Source organism: Schistocerca cancellata, chromosome 2, assembly GCF_023864275.1.
Source record: "Schistocerca cancellata isolate TAMUIC-IGC-003103 chromosome 2, iqSchCanc2.1, whole genome shotgun sequence".
NCBI lineage: Eukaryota > Metazoa > Arthropoda > Insecta > Orthoptera > Acrididae > Schistocerca > Schistocerca cancellata.
The window spans coordinates 753,051,400-753,077,575 of NC_064627.1; the positions used below are offsets into that span (position 1 = coordinate 753,051,400).

Here is a 26,176-nt window from a genome sequence, read left to right on the forward strand (position 1 = left end):
ATGTAGGTTGCAGTAGGTACTGGGAGATGAAGAAGCTTGCACAGGATAGAGTAGCATGGAGAGCTGCATCAAACCAGTCTCAGGACTGAACACCACAACAACAACAACAGCACACACACGGGGCAAGCTTTTTTGAATAATGCTATGTAACACTTTTTATCTCTGTGGCGAGTTAGAAAAGAAGGAAGAATGACCCGAAGGTGTGCAAAAAAGATGCGGGCTTTGCGATTAACAGAGGCTGCCGTAGACATAAGGTTGTACTGATGAGAATAACAATGGATGTTGTTTGCATTTGGATATCTGTCGTTAATTTCTGAACCCCGTTCGACATGCCACTTATAACGCCTGCACCATCGTAACCCTGAGCTATTAGTTATGCTCAATCATCGCCAATTAATGGTTCAATTTCTTTCAGAATACTCCCAGCTATAGAATAAGCATGCTGACTTTCTGTACTAACAAAGATCCAGAATCTTTCAATAGGTTTTCCCTCAGCAACATAACGCAAAACAATAACCATTTGAAATTCGCAAGACACCTCTGTGCTGTCATCCGCGATTATTGCAACATAATCGGCACGTTTTATTTCTTTACGGACTTCTTCATGGTACACTTCCAAAGTGCATTGCAGTAGTTTGTTCTGAACAGTCATAGAAATGCCTTTGAACACTGATGCTTGAGGGAGATGAAGTTGATGTTTCTCCAGTTCCGCGCTGAACTGAATTAGCTCGGAAAGAACCACCTTATTTTGAGAGGCATCAGATTCATCGTGGCCCCTGAGAGCCAGTTCCAAAGCACCACAGAACCGAATACAGTTTATAATTAAATTCAACATATATATCTATTCGTTTCTACGCGTTTGTTGTGGCTGTCAATTGTTTGTGTACATTGCGAATCTAATTTCTGCTGAATGTTGGTTTTGTCTAGAAATGAAAGACTAAGCATTCATGTGTCGTTCGTTTTGACATTTCGTGAACTTCTGTTTTAGACCGTATAAGCCCAATATCAGTTATTCCGGTCTTACACCAATGAACATCTCCCCCCCCCCCCCCCCCAAATAACACACAAGGAAAACAAAAAACAGCGTTGCTCCCTTCACAACCACAAGTCCATTTCTTCTTTTGTTAAATTCTGGATTGTACTTATGGCATCGACTTTTTGTTTGCTACTACAGATCGAGATTTGGAAGAGGATAACCTATTGTTTATTATCTGAGAGTCCTGTCGCTAAATAGCGTTTTCAATAACTCATTTATGGCGTTTTTAATAACTCATTTACTTTGTTCAAGTTTGCTATTTTCACAGTCAACTGAATTTTCCCATACAGATAACACTGTGCTGACAGTTATATACGGTCAGTTACCTGACCTCGCAGTAACTGCAACTTGTTTGTACAGAACTGTAATACACGAACGTAACGAGTATAAACAGAAAATTACACATTTGTTTGGAAAACAGATGCTCAACCGGTGGTGAATACGTTAGTTTTTTGTTTTGTTCTCTAGAAATAGCCCTGCTGTTGTGAAATATACCAATTTTGAAATAATGGCTCTTAGTTTCAAAATCTAACGGCATAATTATATTCAAATTACATATAGCTACACTATATGCATTATTTCTGTATTCTGTGTTCGATCAGGTGCTGGAAGGTTTCTTGGGGAACGGCAGCCCATTCTTCACGAAGTGCTGCACTGAGGAGAGATATCGATGTCGGTCGGTGAGGCCTGGTACGAAGTCGGCGTTCCAAAACATCCCAAAGGTGTGCTATAGGATTCAGGTCAGGACTCTGTGCAGGCCAGTCTATTACAGGGATGTTATTGTCTTGTAACCAATCCGCTATAGGCAGTGCATTATGAACAGGTGCCCGATCGTGTTGAAAGATGCAATTGCCATCCCCGAATTACTCATCAACAGTGGGAAGCAAGAGGGTGCTTAAAACATCAATGTAGGCCTATGCTGTGATATTCCCACGCAAAACAACAAGGGGTACTAGCCCCCTCCATGAAAAACACGACCACACCATAACGCCACGGCCTCCGAATTTTACTGTTGGCACTACACACGATGGCAGATGACGTTCACCGGGCATTCGCCATACCCACACCCTGCCATCGGATCGCCACATTGTGTACCGTGATTCGTCGCCCCACACAACGTTTTTTCACTGTTCAGTAGTCCAATGTTTACCCTCCTTACACCAAGCGAGGCGTCATTTGGCATCTACCGGCGTGATGTGTGGCTTATGAGCAACCGCTCGACCATGAATTCCAAGTTTTCTCACCTCCCTCCTAACTGTCATAGCACTTGCAGTGGATCCTGATGCAGTTTGGATTCCTGTGTGATATTCTGGATAGATGTTTGCCTATTACACGTTACACCCTCTTCAACTGTCGGCTGTCTCTGTCAGTCAACGCTTTTGTACTGTACGTTTTTGTGCTGTACGTGTCCCTTGACGCTTCCACTTCACTAGCACATGGGAAACAGTGGACCTGGGGATGTTTAGGAGTGTGGAAATCTCGCGTACAGACCTATGACGCAAGTGACACCCGATCACCTGACCACGTCCTAAGTCCGTGAGTTCCGCGGAGCACCCCATTCTGCTCTCTCACGATGACTATGGACTACTGAGGTCGCTGATGTGGAGTACCTGGCAGTAGATGGCAGCACAATGCACCTAATATGAAAAACGTATGTTTTTGGGGGTGTCCGGATACTTTTGAACACGTAGCGTATACCTATCAGACAATAATCACACTCTTTTCCTCAATAATATATTTTAACCTTTGGCTTCCTGTTCCATTATTCTTCTCTGCTTTGGCACATATCCCCACCTCTACCTTGGTTCATTCCCCAATAAAGCTTCTGTTTTGCTGGGACCATTAATTCGTGCTGAAAACCCTTATTGTAACTTATACATTAATTATGTATTTTATCCATCCTCAGCAACTGTATTTCTATTAGTTGAAATAATCAGCAAACAACTGCACAAAAGAAATTTTATCCCTTCACCTGTTTCAGAAGAGTGGCCGAGCTGTTCTAGGCGCTACAGTCTGGAACCGCGCGACCGCTACGGTCGCAGGTTCGAATCCTGCCTCGGGCATGGATGTGTATGTGATGTCCTTAGGTTAGTTAGGTTTAAGTAGTTCTAAGTTCTAGGGGACTGATGACCTCAGATGTTAAGTCCCATAGTGCTCAGAGCCATTTGAACCATTTTTTTGTTTCAGAAGATTATCGCATCATTAGCGAGCGTCAAAAATAAACGTATGTACGTAACATATTGCGTAGTCCTTATTGGCGATACATTCGTTATTAAAATTAATGTGGTTAAAGATCTCGAGAGTCTTTATTTTGTTTTTCCTGTACAAGTCTTGCTTCTGACTTGACGTTAAATTTAGTCTTCTATCCATCATCAGCAACAGTATTTCAACAAATAGAAATAAAGTTGCTGAAGATGGATAAAATACTAAATTTAACGCCAAGCCAGACTCAAAGAACCATCTGTTTGTAGAGGAAAAACAAACTGAAGACTCTCAGAGTGTCCAACCACATTAATTTCACTAACAAACTTATCACCAAGAAAGATTACAGTAATATTCTGCATTAACCTGCTTATTTTTGACGTTCGTTAATAATGCGATAACTATAAAGGGCACTAAGTGCCTGAAATCGGTAAAGGAATAAAATTTCTTCTGTGCAACTGCTTACAGATTATTTCAACAGCCGACCGAAGTGGCCGAGCGGTTCTAGGCGCTACAGTCTGGAACCGCGCGACCGCTACGGTCGCAGGTTCGAATCCTGCCTCGGGCATGGATGTATGTGATGTCCTTAGGTTAGTTAGGTTTAAGTAGTTCTAAGTTCTAGAGGACTGATGACCATAGCAGTTAAGTCCCATAGTGCTCAGAGCCATTTGAACCATTTTGAACCATTATTTCAACAAATATTAATGATGGTTCGTAAAACGGACCAGGAGGTAAATACAACTTTTGCTGAAGCACTGCTCCTGTTGATCATTATTTTGGTGCCTCTTGCTACAGTGTTTGTGGGTTTTCTGTGCAGGTATCGTAACGTGCTGTGCCACAGAGACCTGTGGGTAAACAATATGCTATTCGCGGAGGACACCAAGGGCGAGCTGTCGGTGCGGTTCGTGGACTTCCAGACACTTCACCTGGAGCCTCCAGCACACGACGTGGTACCCTTTCTGCACTTGGTCACTGAGCGCGACATGCGACGTGTCCACGGCCAGCGGCTGCTGGAGCTATACCACCAGACACTGGCCGACGTGCTGCGCCAGCACGACCTCGACATCGACTCCCTCCTGCCCCTGCAGATCTTCCTGCAGTCATGCGAGGACACCAAGCCATTGGCCGTCGTCCTAGCCGCCTACATACTGCCATTCACCATGCTGCCTCAACCAAAGGTACAAATTCTTCATACAACGAAGACCTGAACATCGACTCTGTCCTGCTCTTACAGGTCTTCCTGCAATCCTGTGAGGACGCTAACCACGCCGCCATCTTCGTCGCCATTGTGAGCGTGTGGGTGCTATTCTGTCATTCTGCGCAACGGATTAATCTGAGATGTACCCTTTACCCTGTGGCTCCTGCAAGATGCAATTTCCACCCCACACCACTACAGAAGTCAGACAGACGCTCCTAACGTTCTAAAGAGAAATGCCTGAAAAACTTTCATCAATAAATATCTTCTGGAGTCGTCCGCTGTCAGGAAATGACACAAAAATTCACGAAATTTCTTACGTAACTAGTGGGATACTTGGGTACTGGAGTAGTGCTAGTTAGTGTAAGAAAAACATGAATCTAACGAAAATTATTATTTTTTTTGTAAAAATTCTGAGAAATCACAATGGCACTTTTAGTTATGAACTGAACAAGTTATTTCCGGGTTCTTTTCGGAATGTGAAGTTATCTCTCAAGGCTAGGATTCGCTAATGAAATTTCTATACAAAGTTTAACATTGTTATTGACTTAGCAGAATGGCTGAGAGCCGCGCCTACTCAACTTGAATAATTATCTGTTAGAATGTTGCTAGGTACGGTCGAGGCTGTCGCATGTGAAATGCAGTGAGGTGTACTGTTGTGGAGCAAATATGGAGCTCGCAAGAGCTGTAGCGCACAATACCGTAAGCTGCGATGACTGCTGTCTGCGCCACTCGCTGCTGACAAATAAGATAACTCTCGTTCTATCTGGATTGACCTTCGCCAATCAAACTCTCCCTACACCTTGATGAAGTCAAGGACTCCTATTCGTCCCTAGTCTAACTATTGGCGTTGTACACCGGTCAGATAACCAGTCCACCGCGATGCCACTCAAAAATTCGCTCGCAGGCGCTTAACTATAACTCTGTCCGTTCACACCGCACAATAAGTGTGGCAGCCAACACAGTGAACAATGCTTAATCGTAAGGACTCAATTTAGAGTCGCACTCCGATTCGCTCTCGACAGAGGTGCTCTCCCAGTGAAGTACTGAGGAGAGACTTATTCTTCGCTCTTTGTGTACACGTACGAGAGTGCACAGTCTCGTTACGTGTTCTCGCTCCAAGAGCGACAACGGAACGGCCCCTCTCCACGCCAGACGTGAAGGGGTATATCTTTCGGTCTCTTCCATTACTCCTTCAGCTTAAGGCGTCAGAAATGTCGTCTGCCAATCAGCATTGCTCTTCTAAAACGGCAGAATGACGTTTCGTTTAAGGCGACCAATCCGGAAATCTGTAGTATCGGCGTTTGGCGTTTGCTGTCTCCCTGTGAAAATCTCTGAAATTGCGTGCTATGTGTAACGAGTGCGTAGGCTGGCCGCTCCCACACAATGTAGCGGAATTTGCTTTTAAGCCAAACACGGGGTCGTCCTTTCACTCTGGCAAAAGCTGTCTGCTCTACCGGCCGACGTAGATGGGTTGGGACCGGCCTCCCAGCAACAGCTCCTGTGACTGTCGTGTCTGGAATGTATGTGTGTACGCCAGCCTCGAGTATTTCAACCAAGGTGCGCACTTGCGATTTATTAGTTATTTGCATATCGTTTACATGAATTCATACAACATTGATTTTATCTTATCGTGTTTGGGTTCGAATGAAGCGTCTTGATGTGCGGAATATGATTGTGAGGGCGGAATATGTAAGCAATGAAGGTCAGGAGATCACGATGTTTTACATATCTCCCTCCTGACAAAATTTATGTCTGGGGTTTGTCAATGCCGAGGAAAACATTGACAAAGCCAAGCAAAAGTTGTTCTTATAGATTTTCTAACAAACTTTTCCCAGTCATTCACTTTGAAGCTCTTATCACACCTCCAACCATCTCTCTCTCTCTCTCTCTCTCTCTCTCTCTCTCTCTCTCTCATTTTTTTGCTCAACATGTTAGTGTTAAGTACAGGGTGTACAAAAAGTTTGGGAACACTTTCAATTATTTATTGCACAAGAACCAAACATTGTACAGATATCATACATATGTCATTTTGAAGAGAAATCCTGAAAGTTTCTTTTCATGTATACCGCCACAGCGTAGTTTGGTAATTTGCCGATAGTTAGCGCTAGTCGCAAACATGGCGAGTTATGATGCGGAGCGAGCTTTATGTGTGTTGGAGTTCAACAAAAACAAGTGTTCTACAGCTGTTCAACGGATGTTTAGAACCAAGTACGGTAAGAAGATACCAACAAGGAAGGCTATTTACCAATGGCACCTGTGCAGAAACACATTCTCGTTCTCAGCACTGGATGAGTCCACCCTTCTGTTTCAAAGGGGTGGCTGTCTCAGTTTTCTGTTGCCCACTGAGTGCAAATTTTGTCCATTATGAGAGAAACATTCACTGCCCACTTCGACTGCGCTGCAGAAATGGACGTATGTGCACGCTTGCTGCTCTGCAGTCTTTCTCAAACGATATTAAAGAAACTATAACGTAAATAATTTTGATTGTCTCGAATCTCATCAGATTCATGCTGAACTGCTTATCATTTCGTTAATGGTCACAGTTATTGTGCCATTGCTACATTAAGTAAGCTACTGCGTGAAATTCGAATACTTTATAATGAAAAACAGTTGTCGCTATGAGTTTAGTTCGTGTTTGGTCATAAAATGCTGCGTTTGAAAAGTATCTAATATATGGAATTTTTCTTTAAAATTGAGACGTCTATGTCTATCTCCAGTCACAAAGAAATGGACTCTATATGGTGCACTAACTTCCAGTTGTACGCGCAAAAAGTACAGTGAACGTGAAACGTTCGTAACATCCCTCACATCTCACAAACCAGAGGTTTCTAGCCTAGGGACTGTGGGTCACATGCGGCCCAAAGCAAATATCAGTGCGGCTCAAGAAGTGAGTGTCTATCACACGTCTTGTAAAAAAAATTCTATAAAATTCCAATACCTAAATGCATTTTTGGTTAGATAAAACTTCTATATGATCCCATACTTCTAATGAATCTTGTTGAAGGTCTAGAAGGCGATCTCTCAGGTAATAATTGAATTTTCATGGTTGATCCGTTTCTGTTCCAGGTTGCAACTTACTCTTTTCTTGTCCTACATTATAATGTAAATTCTACAAATCAAGTTTGATTTTTCTGTTTTCCTGTAATGTATCAAAGTGTTGTCAATCCTCATCGACTCCGTTTTAACAGCTGCCAATAAATCCTTAACGGTTTTGATTGCCTTAAATGTGTAAAAGTAAGCTGAAACAGTTTGTCTTTGAATCTGCAACCGATCAACGTTCATGTGGCAAATAAGTGAACATATATGTCCGTTTTGATTTCTGTTACGATGTTACCTCTTCAGACTGCCTCCAGTAGTCTGTATTGCTTCCACGCCTCACATTTTTATTTTCAACATACTAATTATCGGAATTACTTTACAACGTATTTTATGCGAATTTCACGAGTATCCATTTCTATAAACCTCAGAATATCACAGAATATCACAAACATCTGCCACATATACAATATCTGCGGCAGTTAGCGTGGACGATGGTCGATCTTTTGTCTTCAACATAGACGTCACTTTAGTATCGATATCGATACCTCGAAAATAAAACATCTGGTATTGATATTTTGTGATTGTTATAGATCATCGAGCGTCTCTAATTTGAAGCGTTGCAGTCTTTGCTACAGCGATCAAACTGCAAATGAGGGATCATCCATGACTATTTCACACCCCGTGTGTAAACTAAGATTGGTCTGGATCAATACAGTACGCCAATTCTATTATGAAAAGAATGTTCATATTGGAATAACTCAGATGTTCTAATTTTAGCCTTCAGTAATTCTCATTGCTATTGATAATTTTGAATTTTTGAGATGAGATGGATCGTTTCACTTAAACTGTCTCGCAAACTTGCTGGGCCAAAAAATGTTATTGTTCAGTTAATACTCCAAATATATTAAAGTTCTGATATATCGTAACGGAGTTTTAATTACGGTATGGCAATGTTCACTAGCACAGAGAGCAGAGTTCCATGAGCCTTAGTACAGTTTAAGTCATTCGGTAAACTTGACCACTTACTTGAAGTAATTTTATAACCGACAATGCAATCACACTGTCCAAAAGAACAAGTCTGAGCTGCTTTAAAAAGAAGTGTGTGTTCTACGATGCCCAAACAGTAAGACGCAAAGTGAATACTAGATCAGTCTCTTATCCAACCGCCATGGCAAAATTATAAAAATGCCCAGTCACTAAAAATTAACACGTAGTTCATATACGTTCTATTGACTAAAGATGAGCATATGGCCTGCTGTTCTGTTCGCGTTTATATGACCCAAAAGCAGTATGGTTTTATTCTTGTTTTTTTTTTTTTTTTTTGTAAAATCAGACGTACTTGTGAAATTTACTAATTTTCTCTTTAATTTTTAGAGCTGCTTGTAGCTCAGAAGTGTTATTGATTTTTAAACGGGCTTCATCCAAATTAGTAGTTGTTATGTATGTAGTGTTTGGCTATGTATAACGCAGACAGAAATCTTTTTACTTTACCGTCCGCAACTGTATCATTTGCTGCCATGTTGCATTTGTATCTAATCAAGGAATTTAGTCTCATATAATAACGCGTCAGTTTTCAATAACTAACTTGCTTTTTATTATTGCTCACATGAAATCCAACTGGCGGAGAATTCTTTGGGATACTCGACTGTTGTAATTTTGTAACTTCGTGAATACTCTCCATGATCAACAAATTACTAACTAATGCAGAGATAAAAGCGATTATAATCACTTCTCATAACGAAGACTCAGTTTCTGGATGTGAAGATCATGAACGTAATGGTTCGCTAAGCGACGGTTGTGGTATCCCCTAGTCGACGTCCTGTCAATAACACACAAACTATTTCTTCAGGAACTGTACTATAAACCGGAAGCTACGACTGCTTCTGCAATACTGCCATCGTCTTTCAGCCAATATCATCAGGAATACCCCTGGAATTATAAGGGGCGATCATAATGTTACAGTGCTGCAGCGTATATGCAACGTAGCGCGAATCCGATGCGGGTGTATAAATACCGACAGTTAGGGAAGGGATTAGTATCACCCCGGCGTTCGTGCGTTAACTGCTGGAACGTGAACTTTGAGAACGTCACTACCAAATGCGTCCAAACAGGACCAAGTTGCTATTTATTCTTTTCTTGGCTGCCAAAGGACAAACACCGGTAGGAGTCTATAGGAGAATGAACAATGTGTATGGGGCAGCATATCTGTCGGAAGCCACCACTGTGGAGTGAAAATTGCGTCAAGGGGTGGTGCTGGTTCATGATAATGCATGTCCCTATATCGCAAATATCAGAAAGCAGAAGTCACGCCAAGGAAGACATTCGAGTACTGTCCCTACAGTCCTGCTCTCTCCCTATGCGATTATCTCGCCTTCAGTCACTTTAAAAAAAGGCCTTGAAGGGTCGATGATTCCTGTCGGACGAGGATGCGCAGCAGACAGTTATCGACTTCTTCACGCAGCAGGAACCGGTATCATCAACCTGGTGCGTTGGTGGGATGATTGCCTCAATGCTCACGGCGATTTTACGTGAGTGTCATACCTGTTCAGGACCGTACGGCCTTCGAATGGAAACTTTTTGATCGCCCCTTATGCAAACTGTGCCACTGCCAGAATGTCTGGCAAAAAAAAGAACATTTGAAACGATCTTTCGTATGACAATTGAAAATGAAATACATTGACAGGAAAAAAAGTCGCAACACTGGGAAAGAGTTCTGTGGGTTTCTACGTCTGAAAGATGTTGTCTATTCAAATTTCGCCCCAGTGGCGTAAGAGTGGCGCTAGTAGCGCTACTATGAGGACGCAAATCAGGTTTGCTTTAAATGCCGGCGGAAGTGGCCGCGCGGTTCTGGCGCTGCAGTCTGGAACCGCGAGACCGCTACGGTCGCAGGTTCGAATCCTGCCTCGGGCATGGATGTGTGTGATGTCCTTAGGTTAGTTAGGTTTAACTAGTTCTAAGTTCTAGGGGACTAATGACCTCAGCAGTTGAGTCCCATAGTGCTCAGAGCCATTTTTTGTTTGCTTTAAATAGGCGCTGTGACGGTCGTGAGCGTTAGTCAGTTTTGGAATTGGACGTCGTGAGTTGATGCTAGTCACGAATGCCTTTACCGAGGTGGAAGACCATAGTTTTCGGCGTATGGCTTTGGTACCTGCAGCAGCAATTTAAGCAGCGTTTAGCATGACAGTGACGCAACGAACTGGTACAAATCGGTTACTTCAACAGCAGCTCCGAGAGAGACTATTGTAGCGTACATTCCACTGAACCCAAACCACCGCCATTAGCTACTTCAGATGTGTCAAGATAGAGCTCGTTGGAGGGTAGATTTTAGGTTATAAGGTGGCAGAATAAATGGTCAGATTTTCACCTTACATGAGATCTTTACATATCGCAACGAGAAGGTGGAGATGACACCTAACATAATTCGGCGGTTATGAGAACATTTGTCTATCAGTATCTAATGCAAAAAGGGATGAGAGCCAATTGATGGCAATTAACACACCGTTCCTATACAATGCATATCTTTGAGCGGAAGGTGGAACAGGGAACGCGAGTCGCTTTTAGTTTTGAAAAGCCAGCCCCACAACGGTGTAGCGAAGCTCTGCTGTGGGGGTTACAACAGAATCTACTTAAAGGGGTGGCTGGAGGAAGGTCAGCGACCCTGGGCCAGGTGATTTGGGCCGGAGGACGCGTGTAGTGGCACCTCTGCGCAAAGGAAAAAAAAAAAAGCTTTAGAAAGCTGCGTTTCAGAATTCCAACGGGATACAAACAAAAGCCAGTGACGCATTTTCGTGCAGCAAGTGCGACACACGGAAAGGTCAATGTACTCTAGGCGTCTAGAATGGGCACAAAACGTCCGATTGGCGGAAACGCACTAGGAAGAAGAAATATACTGAAGTTTCGATGCAGTTGATAGAAGGGACATTGCGATTGGTACAGAGAGTTTCTACAAAATAAGATGAATGCTCCTATTGGTCGAAAAAAGCTTTGGCGTGAAAAAGGAACCCAAGTGGAGGGAGGTAGTTCTGCCATGAGTAGGACAAGAGAGAAACTTTGAGAGGTCTCTTCTCTGAACTGGCGTCAAGTGCAGAACGGAGGGCTTAACGCTCCATACAACGCACAGAAGAAATTTGTGTGGACACTGCATTCACAGTGGCTGCACTCAGCTAGAAATTAGCTGTAGCAACGTTTAGCTCCAACTGTGGAGAAACGAACCAGCCAAATTACTTAATTGTTCTCGCGAGAACTGAGAGGGCACTATAATTATGCACGCTGCTCCAACCATGACGTGTATATCGCCACATAAAAAGACTAGGGCTGAGTACGTGTTTTCTCGCATATCAGAAAACATAGGGAAAGTTTCTGCTGGAAAGTTCAGCAAAGGCCAGATTAGTTTTTTAGGAATTTCAGTGGGAGAGAGCGGCTTTGCAGACAGCAGCACATCTCAGCTTAAGGTAAATACCGCGTGCAGAGGCATAAATGTTGTTGGTTCACCAGCTTGAGTCCACTGTAAACTCGAGCGGCCTTGGGTAATCTTGCGCTCAGATTTGTCACTTAACTAACCATCCACCGTAGACTTGCTTGTCATCTTAAATAGTACCGAACTTTGAACCGGAATAGGACGATTTTCGTAGTACTGACCAAGATCATAACATATTTGTAGGAGCAATTTTGTAAAGAAACTTTCAATTAAACTTTAGTATTATTGTGCTTAGGATTAATGTAAAGAAACTTCCAATTAAACTTTCATAACATTGTGCTTAGGATTAATGATCTTTCAGAGAGTTAATATTTGACATTGTTGTGTGTAAAATTATTTCACTTTCTGATGTTGGCAAGATGCGTTATCCATTGCGCTGTTTTTATGTTGGCGAGTTGTAAACTGTGTAAAAGCTGTAATTTTGTGAGAAATATTGCGACTTTAAACTTGTCATTTCACCTTACGCAGTTCTAGAAAAATCAAACCGCACCTTACAAGGTCTGTTTTTTTTTCTGATGAAAACTGGTTTTGCTTTGGTGCCAGTGATGTTCATGTGTTGGTTAGAAGGAGCCCAGGTGAGGGTCTCTAAGCAAACTGTCTGTGTGCTGGACATACTGGACCTACATCTGGAGTCACGGTCTGAGGTGCGATTTCGTAAGACAACAGGAGCACTGTCGTGGTTGTCCCGCGTACCCTGTAGCCTTGTTTTGTACGTCAATCAGGTGATTCGACTTCTTGTGGTGCCATTCATGAATCGCATCCTGGGGGTATTTTCCAAAGGGCTAACGCTCGCCCGCATACCGCTGTTATAACCCAGCAGGCTCCTCAGTGTGTCGACGTGTTGCCTTTGTCTACTCGATCACCAGCTCTGTCTCGAATCGAGAACATATGGAACATTATTGGACAACAACTCCAACGTCATCCACAAACCACATTAACCGTCCCTGTATTGATTGACCAAGTGCAACAGGCATGGAAATCCATCCAGCAAACTGACATCCATCACCTGTACAACACAATACATGCAAGTTTACGTGCTTGAGTTCAATATTCTGGTGGTTACACCGGCTATTAAAGTACCAGCATTACACATTTGCAATGTCTGATCCCGCGCTTACATTAAAGTGTGATATTGCAATGTTAGTCACATTAACATGCCACCTAGACAAATGTATTCCCGAAATTTTAATACTGTACGTTAATTATTTTTTGGTGTTGTGGTTTTTTTTGCATCAGTGTAATTCGCTTGGGAAAGAATGAAAAAACAGCCAACCATAGCGCATGTTATGCAACTGCTTGGTTGGTTTTTTCTTCTTTCCAAGACTATCGCTTTACCGTTGCTGTTTACAGCCATGTTTAAGATTCTGAAATTATTGGATTGCGAAACGGTGAAGATGAACAAATTCATGGTCAGCTATAGACAAATACTGGCAGTGTTGTGTTTTACTCATATGCCGCGTTGCTGTTTCTTGCTGACATAAATCGGTTGTAGCGTGGATATACAAAAAATTGTGGGATGAGGAGGGGACAGGTCCGAATATAAAGGGAGTTTCGAAAAGATCCATTCGATTTCAGAAGACAATAATGTTCTACTAAATAAAGGCAGAGACTTAAGATGAATTTTAACTTACGCATCGGAACTAATAATTCACGTTAGCGCCAGTTGTCAGTTGTTGGTTCACGTGGTTACAAGTAGGGGTCTCCTGCGCAGTTAGCGAGATAACAGCTCGCTATCTCGCTTGTTCATCGCTCAGTGAGCGTTGAGTCGAGTTAGCTGTATCATCGACCAGTGGGCGATAAGTCGATTTAGCTATAATATAGCAGCGAAGGCGTTTTGCGTTCCCCGTTTCGGTGGTGCATTTCAATTACAACGGTGTAGCGTGATTTTCACCGAGAGTAGGCTCATAGAATTCGATGATGGTACCAGCAGTTTAAAGAAATGATTCTTTATACAGTGGTTAAAATAAATGTTTCATATTTCTTTATTGTCAGTACCGGACATAATAAACAAAACTGCTTTTGTTCTGTCAACTACAGTCATAATAAAACAAAAATAATCCAGTCAGGAATTTCAGTCCATAAAGAAAACAATCCTACATTCAAATCATTGCATGAGAAGTACTCACAAAGGTCAATACTGGATAAGGGCACTCTGAAAGAACGTTACATACAACCAATTTATGTGAACGCTTTAGAGAAAATAGAAGAGGCGGTCGGAAAACATGAAGTGGGATTCGTTTCAGATGAAACTATTGAGGAACTGCAAAGTTATATTTTGAATATGTTTGTTTTTCCGTCATTTGATAGATGGGAAAAACCCATGCTTCTTAAAATATACTAATTGGAGATGACAAATGCCTACACGGAATGCAATCATTCAACGACTGATGTGCGAACCTGTGGTCAGGGGGCAGCTATACTTTCGACTTTTCGACAATTGAAGGACACATACCCCAACTTCAACCATGTGTCATATATTGCACACGATCTACACCGTATTTGCGAAAACATCGGGGAGAATTACTGCAGGGTAAATGACTTCATTGCTGCTGAAAAAAATGTTGGTAAAGGCTCCCAGTCGTCGTCAGGTTTTGTTCAAGAAATGACAGGGCTCCACCTTCCATAGTTTTCTGTCATGACAAGGTCGGATACTTGGAAGAGATAAACAGTTTTATTATGCGAAAACTTTGATAAAATCAAATCCTTCATATGTGCTCCAGAATCAATGTGCGTAGCAACCATCAAGAAGGTCCAGCAATTAGTCAACAAGAAAGATCTAGAGTTGGAACATTTTGCAGTGTAGTGCTAGAATTATTTGCTTGATGTGATTCAGAGTTTGAAAGAAGATGGTGTGGAGGAGGAGGATCAGAGAAAAAAGTTAATATGTGTTAGGGACATCCTTGGTGGATTTGCTAAAGACATATTCGAATTAAATTTGAAGAACAATTCAGATGTGGAAACCTATGTAACTTAGACTGGACTTTCTTTACGGGTGTTGGCAAACTATGCTCCATAGGTTTCTGTAGAGAGACGTTTCTCCATACATAAGGAGCTATTGAGCTCAAAGCGCCAGCGACTTAGTGTCATAAACATCGAAATGGTGTTTGCAATCCAGTTTAACAGAACCAAGCCCAATATAACAGAATCTTGTAAATGCGACAAAGAAAGTTAATGTAGCTGGTTTAAACCCAGATGAACTAATTTCATCAGCATCTTTTTTGCATCTTTTTGTATGAATTTTCAAAACCTTTTTCCCTCCTTTTCTGACCATAATTTGCATTTTAAAATCGTTTCCCTACAATGAGTGATACAGTGGAAGCGAAATGGGGCACACAACACTTACAGACTGACGACTAACAATTCCCAAATTAGAGGACATCAAGAAATAATATCTGTACATTATAACTATCTATAAACATGTCATGATATGCCCTAAAAAGGCACGTTAAATCCGTAACAGCTATAGCGTAGAAACAGTGCCATTAGATAACTGGATTGTATATAAATGAAATTGTCCAATCACACACACAGAACGATACAATGACTTCAATTAAATTAGAATGCGATAGCACAAAGAATAGAAGGGCATAGAAGACAGACCAAAGGCAGCGACTCAACTCTCACTCGGAGATGCTTCCCTACGGTCAGTAAATGGTTCAAATGGTTCAAATGGCTCTGAGCACTATGGGACTCAACATCTTAGGTCATAAGTCCCCTAGAACTTAGAACTACTTAAACCTAACTAACCTAAGGACATCACACACACCCATGCCCGAGGCAGGATTCGAACCTGCGACCGTAACAGTCCCGCGGTTCCGGACTGCAGCGCCAGAACCGCTAGACCACGGTCAGTAAATCACTAGGACTAGATGTCAGTATGCCATGCAGACGCGAATGACTCAAAATGTACTACTGAGATCCTCACATTTGGAATGGCACGCACATATTCTATTCTGTTTTCTTCTTTTTTTTCCTCCTAATCAAATGATCTTTACTTAAATTTTTCTTATTTTTTCAGTTTAAAATTTTTAAAGTTTTTATTTGATTGTAAAATCGTAAGTATATACTAGTACGATTAGTAAAAAACAAAAAAAAGAGCAATGATCCATTCAGTTACCTAGTTGATGGATCATCAATTAAATGCAAATGTAAAATATTACTTACACTGGAAATAAACCGAAACATGAACAAAGTACCCCTTTCTGTAAAATTATTGCCAACTGTTTAGGTATACCTACAATACAGTACGTGCTCATTTAGACCGAGAATTCACAAGATGGTGGACGAGTACGCTGCAGTATATAGCAATGTCGTCAGTCCTTCGTCAAAACCTGAGAAACTTAAAAATATTTTGAATAATATGATGAAGCCCTACGTACAAGAGAACAAATTTCTTCTGTTAACTGACTCGTGGGAAAGACAAACAAATCTTTTTTTTTTTATTTACACGTCAATTTCCTTAGGACCAAATTGAGGAGCAAATCTCCAAGGTCATGCAACGTGTCAGTACATGAAATTACAACATAAAAGTAATAACAGATAAAATAAAATGTTTATGAACCCGAAAAAAGTCAAGCCATAAGTTTAAGTAAACGCAATCAACAATTACAAGAATCAGCTTAATTTTTCAAGGAACTCCTCGACAGAATAGTAGTGCCCCATGAAGAAACTCTTCAGTTTCGATTTGAAAGCGCATGGATTACTGCTAAGGTTTTTGAATTCTAGTGGTAGCTTATTGAAAACGGATGCAGCAGTATACTGCACACCTTTCTGCACGGAAATTAAGGAAGTCCGATCCAAATGCAGGTTTGATTTTTGCCGCGTATTAACTGAATGAAAGCTGCTTATTCTTGGGAACAAGCTAATATTGTTAACTAGAAATGACAATAAGTAATATATATATATATGTTGAGCGGCCAATGTCAAAATACCCAGACTCGTGAACAGGGCTCGACAAGAGATTCGTGAACTTACACCACTTATTGCCCGAACCGCCCATTTCTGAGCCAAAAATATCCTTCTAGAATGGGAAGAGTTACCCCAAAACATAATACCTTACGACACAAGCGAATGAAAATAAGCAAAGTAGATCACTTCAGAGACCATTCGAATGGTAAAAATGGCAGCATTAAGTCTTTGAACAAGATCCTGAATGTGGGCTTTCCACGACAGTTTACTATCTATCTGAACACCTAGAACTGTTCAGTTCCACTAAACGTATGCCCATTCTGTGAAATTAAAACGTCAGGTTTTGTTGAATTGTGTGTTAGAAACTGTAAAAATTGAGTCTTATTGTGATTTAGTGTTATTTTGTTTTCTACAAGCCAAGAACTTATGTCATGAACTGTACTATTTGAAACTGAGCCGATGTTGTACGCAATATCCTTTACTACCAACCTAGTGTCATCAGCAAACAGAAATATTTTAGAGTTACCCATAATACTAGAGTGCATATCATTTATATAATTAAGGAATGGGAGTGGCCCCAACACTGATCCCTGGGCACACCCACTTGACTGTACCCCACTCAGACCCCACAGCACAGCCATTCTCAATACTGTGAATAATGACCTTTTGCTGTCTGTTGCTAAAGTAAGAGGTGAACCAATTGCGAGTTACTCCCCGTATTCTGTAATGGTCCAACTTCTGGAGCAATATTTTGTGATCAACACAATCAAGTCCCTTAGTTAAATCAAAAAAAAATATGCCTAGCGTTCGAAAACTTTCGTTTAACCCGTCCAGTACCTCACAGAGAAAAGAGAATATAGCATTTTCAGTTGTTAAACGACTTCTAAAGCCGAACTGTACATTTGATAGGAAATTTATGTGGTATGAAATGATAAATTATCTTTACATATACAGGCTTTTCAATAACTTTAGCAAACACTGATGGCATAGAAATAGGTCTAAAACTGTCTACGTTATCCCTTTCTCTCTTTTTATAAAGCGGCTTTACTTCTGAGTACTTTAACCGTTCAGGAAACTGACCATTCCTAAAGGAAAAATTACAAATATGGTTAAACACAGGGCTAACATGTGCAGCACAGTACTTTAATATTCTGCTAGGCACTCCATCATATCCATGAGAGTCCTCAGTCTTCAGTGATGTAATTATTGTCTCTGTCTCCCCCTTGTCTGTATCACAGAGGAGTATTTCATACATCAATCTCGGAAAGGCATTTGTCAAGAGAATTGTATGGTTCCCTTTAGAAACTAAATTTTTATTTAATTCAACAGCAATGTTCAGAAACGATTGTTAAATACTATTCATATATATATATATATATATATATATATATCATTTATAAGTAACATAAATTTTTTTACTATGAACTGACTTTATATCGTCGTCCTTGTGCTGCTGACAAGACACTAGCTTTACAACTGACCATATGGTTTTAATTTTATCCTGTGAATTAGCTGTTCTATTTGCATACCACATACTCTTTGCTTTCCTAGTAACATTTTTAAGCACCTTACAGTACTGTTTGTAATGGGCTACTGCAGCTTGATTGTGACTACTTCTAACATTTTGATATAATTCCCGCTTTGTTCTACATGATATCCTTATCCCACTAGTCAGCCAGGGCGGCCTTTTACTGCTAGTAACCCGTCTAGAGCGTTCTAATGGAAAGCAACTCTCAAAGACCATGATAAATGTGTTATGGGAAGCATTATAAACATTCTGTCACTGTTGTTCCTTGACGAGATTTAAAAAACTCTCTGTTGCTGTTGGATTAACTTTCCTACATAGTTTATAATTATATGTGACATTTTTTTGAGTACAAAAGCCTTTTAATCTTAAAATTTGTGCATCATGTTTACTAATAGAAAGCCCACTTAGTAAAGAAGAATGAATAAAAATATTGTCTATGGCTGTGCTACTGTTCCCCTGCACCCTAGTTGGAAAATACATAGTCTACATCAGGTCATATGAATTTAGGACTACCAACATCCTTTTTCTTGCACCATCAAATACAAAAGTTATACTGAAGTCACCACATACAATAATTTCTGGTACTTCATATAAAGTGAATCAAGAACCCTCTCTAGCTTGAGCAGAAATGCTCTCAAGTCAGAGTTAGGGGACCTATAAACAACAACAAGTAGAAGTTTAGTGTCACTAAATTCCACTGCCCCTGCACAATATTCAGATATCTGTTCAGTGCAGTGCCGTGATATGTCTATGGACTCAAATGGAATACTGTTTTTTATATACATGACCACTCCCCCACCCCGCAAGGAACTCCTTGAAAAACAGCCAGCTAATCTGTATCCTGGTAAAGGAAGCCTTCGAATTGTCAAATTATTTGATTTACTTATTTCGTTGTACAACGAGTTTTGTCATGATGAAAAGGTATTGCCAATCGTGCAATATTAAAATGATTCACCTCAAATGCTCCCCACTAGTGTAGCTCTGCGATGTTTACTTTAGCCGTCAGCTAAAGAATTTTATCAAAAAACGTTCAAAACCGATCTTATAGCAAGAGAAAAAGAAATCACATCCCAAGAAGACTATCAAAATACATTCCATGATACATCACCGGTTTACTCACCAATATTTGACTGAATGGTACGTTACGGGCGGCTGGCTGCCAAATTGTGCGGTAAGAACGAACATTTTATGAATGTTAACAAAGTTTGTTTTTCTATAGGAACTTCAAAACAACCATGTATTGTAAAAATGCGGCGCTTATAACGTAAGAAGCCGAGAAAATTACTGCTTTCCTTTTTTTCACGACGAATATTACCTTACAACGAACATCACCCCAGCACGTGTAATTCTCAACTCTAAAATAATAAAAGTATCTAATATTATGTACGAAGTTCAAGTTTACGCCTTATAACCCCATTCTGCAGAATTTATTCCCAGTCTCAAATTTGCCTTTGCCTTTTCATGCCTGTAATAGAATGCAATATGCTGAACATTATTTCAGTTTATTTGCAATGTAAGTAAGATAAAAACTGAAAACAAAAATAAGCTTCCACATATGGACACGACTCCGTGACCGCTGGCTTACCATTCTGTGCTCTTTCCGTTCAATCCCTTCGTAACTGTGGTAGAGTTTTGTGAATTCATTTCTGGTGCGGAAATGTAAGTTAATTTTCTTCAATGATGGAACAGCAAACCGTCTCTGCTTAAGAAAATGGGGAACATACCAACCACATACTCATACATAATAGAGCAAGAGCACTTTTCTAGCAAGAAGAGTAATTTCAACAGCTTTCGTACTCCTTGACTTTTATGCACGTTGCCAACTTTTGTTACTTGCTTTCTTGCATCTTCGTGTAGAACTTAGATACTAGCACCAGTAAAAGGCATTTGGGCTCATTCCATTGTATAATAAGAGCTTATTTTATCCACACTATTTCTTGTACATTTTATAAATCACTCATCTGGCTCTGTATTTCCTCCCTATCAATGAAAAACTCATGTGTTTTGAGGAATGTTATTAAAGTGTTTTAGATCCTAGTGGTATGGAAATAGTATAAATTAATTGAATGCGTCATTGTTCCACAGGATTTCGACCTGAGGAGTTTGGTATTGGACCTTAACGACCCGGTGAAGGCCACATACCAGCATGAAGAACACTATCGTTCGAGGATTACAGAGGCTGTGGAGGAACTGGTTGAGACCTGCCTCATGCCTCGCCTACGGGAACAGCAGCGGTGACCACCCAGGAGTATTGTGCTTTTGTGGACTATGTGACCAGTGGTTCGTAGCAGTTATCCAAAACAAGCTCATTTCCTCTGTTGTAACTACAGAAGAAATATCTCAAAGATTACTTACGTGACTGCAGACTTCCTAATCACTTTCCACCATTGTTTTATTGATATAGCCAACATGGTGAACCGACACACTGACGAACTGCAAGGACGGATTCGTGACTGGAAATGGAGGAGAAAAGGTCCTATGAACATGTGTCCGGAAATGCATCGTTGCCATGGTAAATGGTGCTGACGAATGAAAGTCCCTTTGATCACGTACCGTGTGATCCTTGTATATTGCAGGCTGTATTATTGACGCAGCGTACTGTAAGCAGCTAAATGGTCTGGTATTCAAGTAGGTAATAAGCCGAGATGGTGTTTGTGGACGGCCAAGCAGAAGGAAACGGTCGAGAGGCAACATGGCCATACCAAAACGGGTACCCCCACAGACACAAACCACATCACACAACATTTCAACCCCTTTTTGGGTTTTTGTGTGATCATGGGTCCTTCCAGACAGACGAACGAGCAAGAAGGTGGCGGATTGTGCGTACACCAGATTTGGAGGACCGGGTTCTAGGAAAGCTAGTACAAGCTCCAAGCAAGTGGCCCGCCAAAGTACGAAAGAGTGCGGCAATCCATGATGCGATATGTGACAGCGTGCATTGCATCCCATGGAAGCCATTTTGAATATCTGTACGTCACTGCAGTTTGTCGGTTTAATTAATGTTCACCCTGTTGACTACAAATTTTCTGTAAAAGTGTATTGTGAATTTTATGTTAATAAAGTGCAGATTCCTTGCTCAAATGTGAGGCCCTGTCTCCATCCTTACGGTTTCCCAGCAGCTACATCTACCAGGCAATTCTTGTCAGTGAGTGTTCCAGCACATGTCACCAGCATACTCAGTATTTTCAGCAAGATGTGTATCTCTAACTGTTTTCACTGTATACACAAAGCATTTTAAATTAAACTTTGTAAGGTGCCTGTCGTGAGTCTCGACGTGACTGGTGTTTAATGTGTGGTGCTGGCTTGATTTTCTGGCAGTCAGGATGCTCTCCACTATTCACATACATGAATTAAGATATACGCAACGGAATTAAGGAAAACTGGCCCCTATACTTGAACAATGGCTAATAGTTCTACTAAAATCACCAATTAACTGTGGCAGAAGTTACATGACTGTAGAAATAATAGAAAAAGGAAGTCCAGTCACTACACAGTTTATTTTACAATCACATATACACACGTAGGGAAAATCACACAGTCACAAAACCTGTGTTCCAAGAACACTATCAATACACAGGTGAAAGCAATAAATTATATAATTCATACTTCATACACCTATGCATGCGTCACAAGAAATCAGGGAAGACGGAATGAAAAATGTTACGTCTAGTAACCACCCTGGAATCAACCTACACCAGTATGACAGAAATAATCGCATTATCCATGCTGCAAATTTGGGCACTAATCCAACATGCAAGGAACTGATAACTAGACCGCGGATTTTAGGTAAAAACCTATTTTGTTCCAGAGTTCCTATTTCCATAAAAATTTGTACTTATGCGTTTAATAGCGTTAATTCTATAGGGCCTAAAAAAGCCTATTTCGACGTTAGTGCCTATTTTTGCCTATTTCGGCTTTAATATCCTAAAAAGTGCCTATTTCATCATATAAGACAGTGGCTCCAAGTTTTTCCACACTATACGACATATGGAAAAAAATGTTTTCTGCCCAGCGTGCAGTAAGGTGGCTAGTTGATATGCGCTCATGCTTCGTATTTGCCTAACACTTCGGTCTTTTTTATTATTTTATATCGCTATCCCTGTTAATACCAAATACTCTTTATAGGTGTTTTATTATTCATATGTAAAAAATAGATCACGGATCTTTAGGTTAAAACCTATTTTTTTCCTAAGCTCCAATTTGCATATAAGTTGGTATTTATGCGTTTCATGATTAACTAAACTGAATACCGTTAGGACCTAAAATTGCGTATTTCGACGTTGACGCCTAATTTTGCCTATTTCGGCATAAAAATCCTAAAAAGTACCTATTTCGTTAATCTGACATAGAGTTCTTGTGTTTTCAAGGATTAGAGAAAGGATGTAAACTTAGGGCTTTACGTCTCGTCGAAGGCGAAGGTCAATAGAGACTGTTTACAATTCCTTTGCTTGCCTTACTACCAACAACACTCTGGCGCGGTTGAATGGTCATCCATCCAAGCACACGCCGAGCGCGACAGTGCTTAACTTCGGTGAGCGAATGGGAACCGGTCAAAGATTTGAGTTACACATTAGAATCGAACGTGGGAGTACTAAATGTTATATTTGAATATATTTCGTTCGTAGGATTCTGGCCAGCTGTGTATTTTCGCAAAGAAACGGTGTCATAGGCCTTAAGCTGAGCACGGATTAAAAAATCACAATGTTAATCGTAGACGCCCTCTATAGCTAAATTACTGCCCTTCGCGCATTTTCTCGCTGCTGTCTACAGGCAGTCCTATCAAACTACTCTGTTTCGTGCTAAGTGCAAAATAAAGTTTCTGTGTGAGAATACTACGCCATGCCGAAAACAGCTAGTTCAAAGTCTACTCATATAAGGCAGTGGCTGCAAGATTTTCCGCATTATACAACAGATGGGGAAATTATTTTCTGCCAAGCATGCAACAAGGAGGTTAGTTGATGTTTTTCTCAGACTTCTTATTTTCCTGTCACTTAGGATTCTTTTTTATCGCTATCCTTTAGTAGTACGAAATACTCTTTATATGCGATTCTGAACTGCATTTCCCTTTTCTCTCGTATTAGGTTTCGAGTGTTAAGAAATCTCACTTACCTCGGCATGCAGATGGAATCGCACATAAAGCTAATGTTGAACGAAAGTCAAAATTGAAGCAAACTCTTTTAACCAATAAATCTGGTGAATCCGCCGAAAAAAACAAGTTCTGCAGTGATTCGTGTCATGTACTTGTGGCAGCAAACATCCCCTTTCGGAAACTAGGAAACCCTATTTTCAGAGGTTTTCTTGAGAAGTACTGCCATCAGTCTATTCCTGCAGAATCAACTTTACGTAGGAATTATGTGGGTTCAGCTTACAATGCTGCATTGCACAGAATCCGAGAAGATGTTGGAGAATCTTGTATATGGATTTCTGTGGATGAAACTACTGACAGTCTTGGCCGTTACATTGCAAACCTGATTATTGGCAAGCTAGACCCAGATGCTCCATCCAGGGCTTATTTGATTTACTCAAAACAGCTTGCAAAAACTAACCAACAAACAATAGCACAGTTTGTGAACAATGGGATTAAGCTGCTATACCCAATCGGAGTGGATGAGAATAAGGTGCTTCTGGCCATCACTGATGCTGCTGCATATATGATAGCAGCGTTTCAACTATTAAAAGTATTCTACCCATTGATGCTGTACGTAACTTGTGTAGTGCATGGGATCAACCGCATAGCAGAGCAAGTAAGGCTACAATTTCCTGAAGTAAATAAAGTAATATCTATGGTGAAGAAAATTTTTGTTAAGGCACCATCAAGAATACAGGCATTCAAAGAACAGCTTCCAGATGTCTCATTGCCGCCAGAGCCTGTTGTCACCCGCTGGGGCACGTGGCTGATAGCAGCAGAATAGCAGAGTACGCGTCTCTCAGCTGTCCAGAAGGTGGTTGAAAATATACCGGAGGATGCTGCCTCCGTAACTGCAGCAATGGAGTTACTCAAAGATTCTTCTTTAAAACGGGACTTATCTTACATTAAGGCCCACTACACATTTATGGCAAGAATAATTTCACAATTAGAAGGCTCAGGGAGACAATATTTCTTTGCTTGAAGAAGTCAAAATGAAAATTTATGAAGCGCCAGGTGAAGTAGGGGAAAAAGTACGGGCAAAAATGCAAACGGTTTTGCAGAAGAACACTGGCCTGAAGGAGTTGTGTGCAGCTGCCGACATACTTAGTGAAAAATCCAGCACTCCTGACTGCAGCATTCCTGTCCAACATGTGCCGAAAATGAAGTACGCCCCAGTCACATCTGTTGATGTAGAACATTCTTTTTCAGCGTATAAATTGATTCTGACTGACAAGCGCCACAGTTTTTCACTAGAAAACCTAGGAAAGGTTTTGGTTATTTATTGTGAAGCCAACTATGGTCAGAATATGTGAAACTACGAATGTATTAATTAAACCACTGCCACATCTTTTTTACGGAGATCTTTATGTTGTAGGAACTCAAAAATATTTGGAGTTATGTTCAACATTAATGTTGTAGATTGCTGTGCTCTGTAACTGTGTAAATATTCATTCTCCTTGTTTTAATGACTAATAAGATGTTCATACTGCCAACACTGTATTTTAATTTATTTTTATTTTCTCTGCATCATTTTTATTAGAGCCTATTTTAGGTTTTATATAACCTAAATGAACTACTGAAGGAGCCTATTTTAGGTGCCTAAAACACACTTTATACGACCTAAAAATCCGTGGTCTACTGATAACAGGAACTTGGCACTACAGTGAGCAAGATGTGGGGATACAGATTTCACTATGGCAAAAATCGACTCCTTTGCTGTGAAAAGAAGTTAAATAAATGCTTGGCAAAATCGTGAAAAAAGGTACTAAGCGAAATGAAATGTTACTGCGAATATCCTTAAAAAAATAAAAAACCCTCAAAGATTACTGACCGACTACAGCTTGGGCCGGCCGCGGTGGCCGAGCGGTTTCTAGGCGCTTCAGTCCGGAACCACGCGGCTGCTACGGTCGCAGGTTTGAATCCTGCCTCGGGCATGGATGCGTGCGATGTCCTTAGGTTTAAGTAGTGTAAGTCTAGGGGACTGATGACCTCCGATGTTAAGTCCCATAGTGCCTAGAGGCATTTGAACCATTTTTTTTACTACAGCTTAGACATACTGGGGAGAAGCAGCACTTCCCCAGCTACACTGAGTTATGTCCAGCTCGCGAGTCCGTACAGCTTCAGGGTCAGACGCAGGGACAAAATCTCTGTCTGAAGATCAGTAAGTTATGGTCAGAGTCCACATCTGACCCTGAAACTTTCTTACAGTTTAAAATCTGATACAAAATCTATATCTTAGCATTATATCATCACTCTTAAACCTCCCTGTGTCTCCAGACCTCTTCCGTGCATGCAACCTTCTTCCATAATTCTTAAAACAAATGTTGGCGACGATTAAATTATGCTCTGTGCAAAATTCTATCAGACACCTATCTCTTTCCTTTCTTCTTCTCAGTCCAAATTCTTCTACTATTTTTCCGTCTCTTCCTACCACCGAATTCTAGCCCCAGTCATCAATCACAGTTAAATTGCCCTCTCCTTTAACTATTTGAATAATTCCTTTACTCTCATGATACATTCTTTGAATTCCTTGATCTTCTATGGACCTATTTGCACATAAACGTATGCTACTGTGATGGATGTTGGTTTTATATCTATCTTGGCTACGATAAGGCTTTCACTATGATGCTCACAGTAGCTTACCCTCATGCTTATTTTCT

General features: G+C 40.8%; 1 protein-coding gene across 1 annotated transcript in view; it reads left to right on the forward strand.

Moving 5' to 3' along the window:
• The window catches only part of LOC126162571 (uncharacterized), a 35,331-nt gene extending 13,905 nt beyond the window's left edge, over window positions 1-21,426 (forward strand). Inside the window, exons 2-3 of the mRNA XM_049919162.1 lie at window positions 4,056-4,416; window positions 20,474-21,426. Coding sequence (XP_049775119.1) covers window positions 4,056-4,416; window positions 20,474-20,626 — 514 coding nt within the window. The 3' untranslated portion in view covers window positions 20,627-21,426. The remainder of the gene's footprint in view (window positions 1-4,055; window positions 4,417-20,473) is intronic.
• Window positions 21,427-26,176: the final 4,750 nt, after the last annotated feature.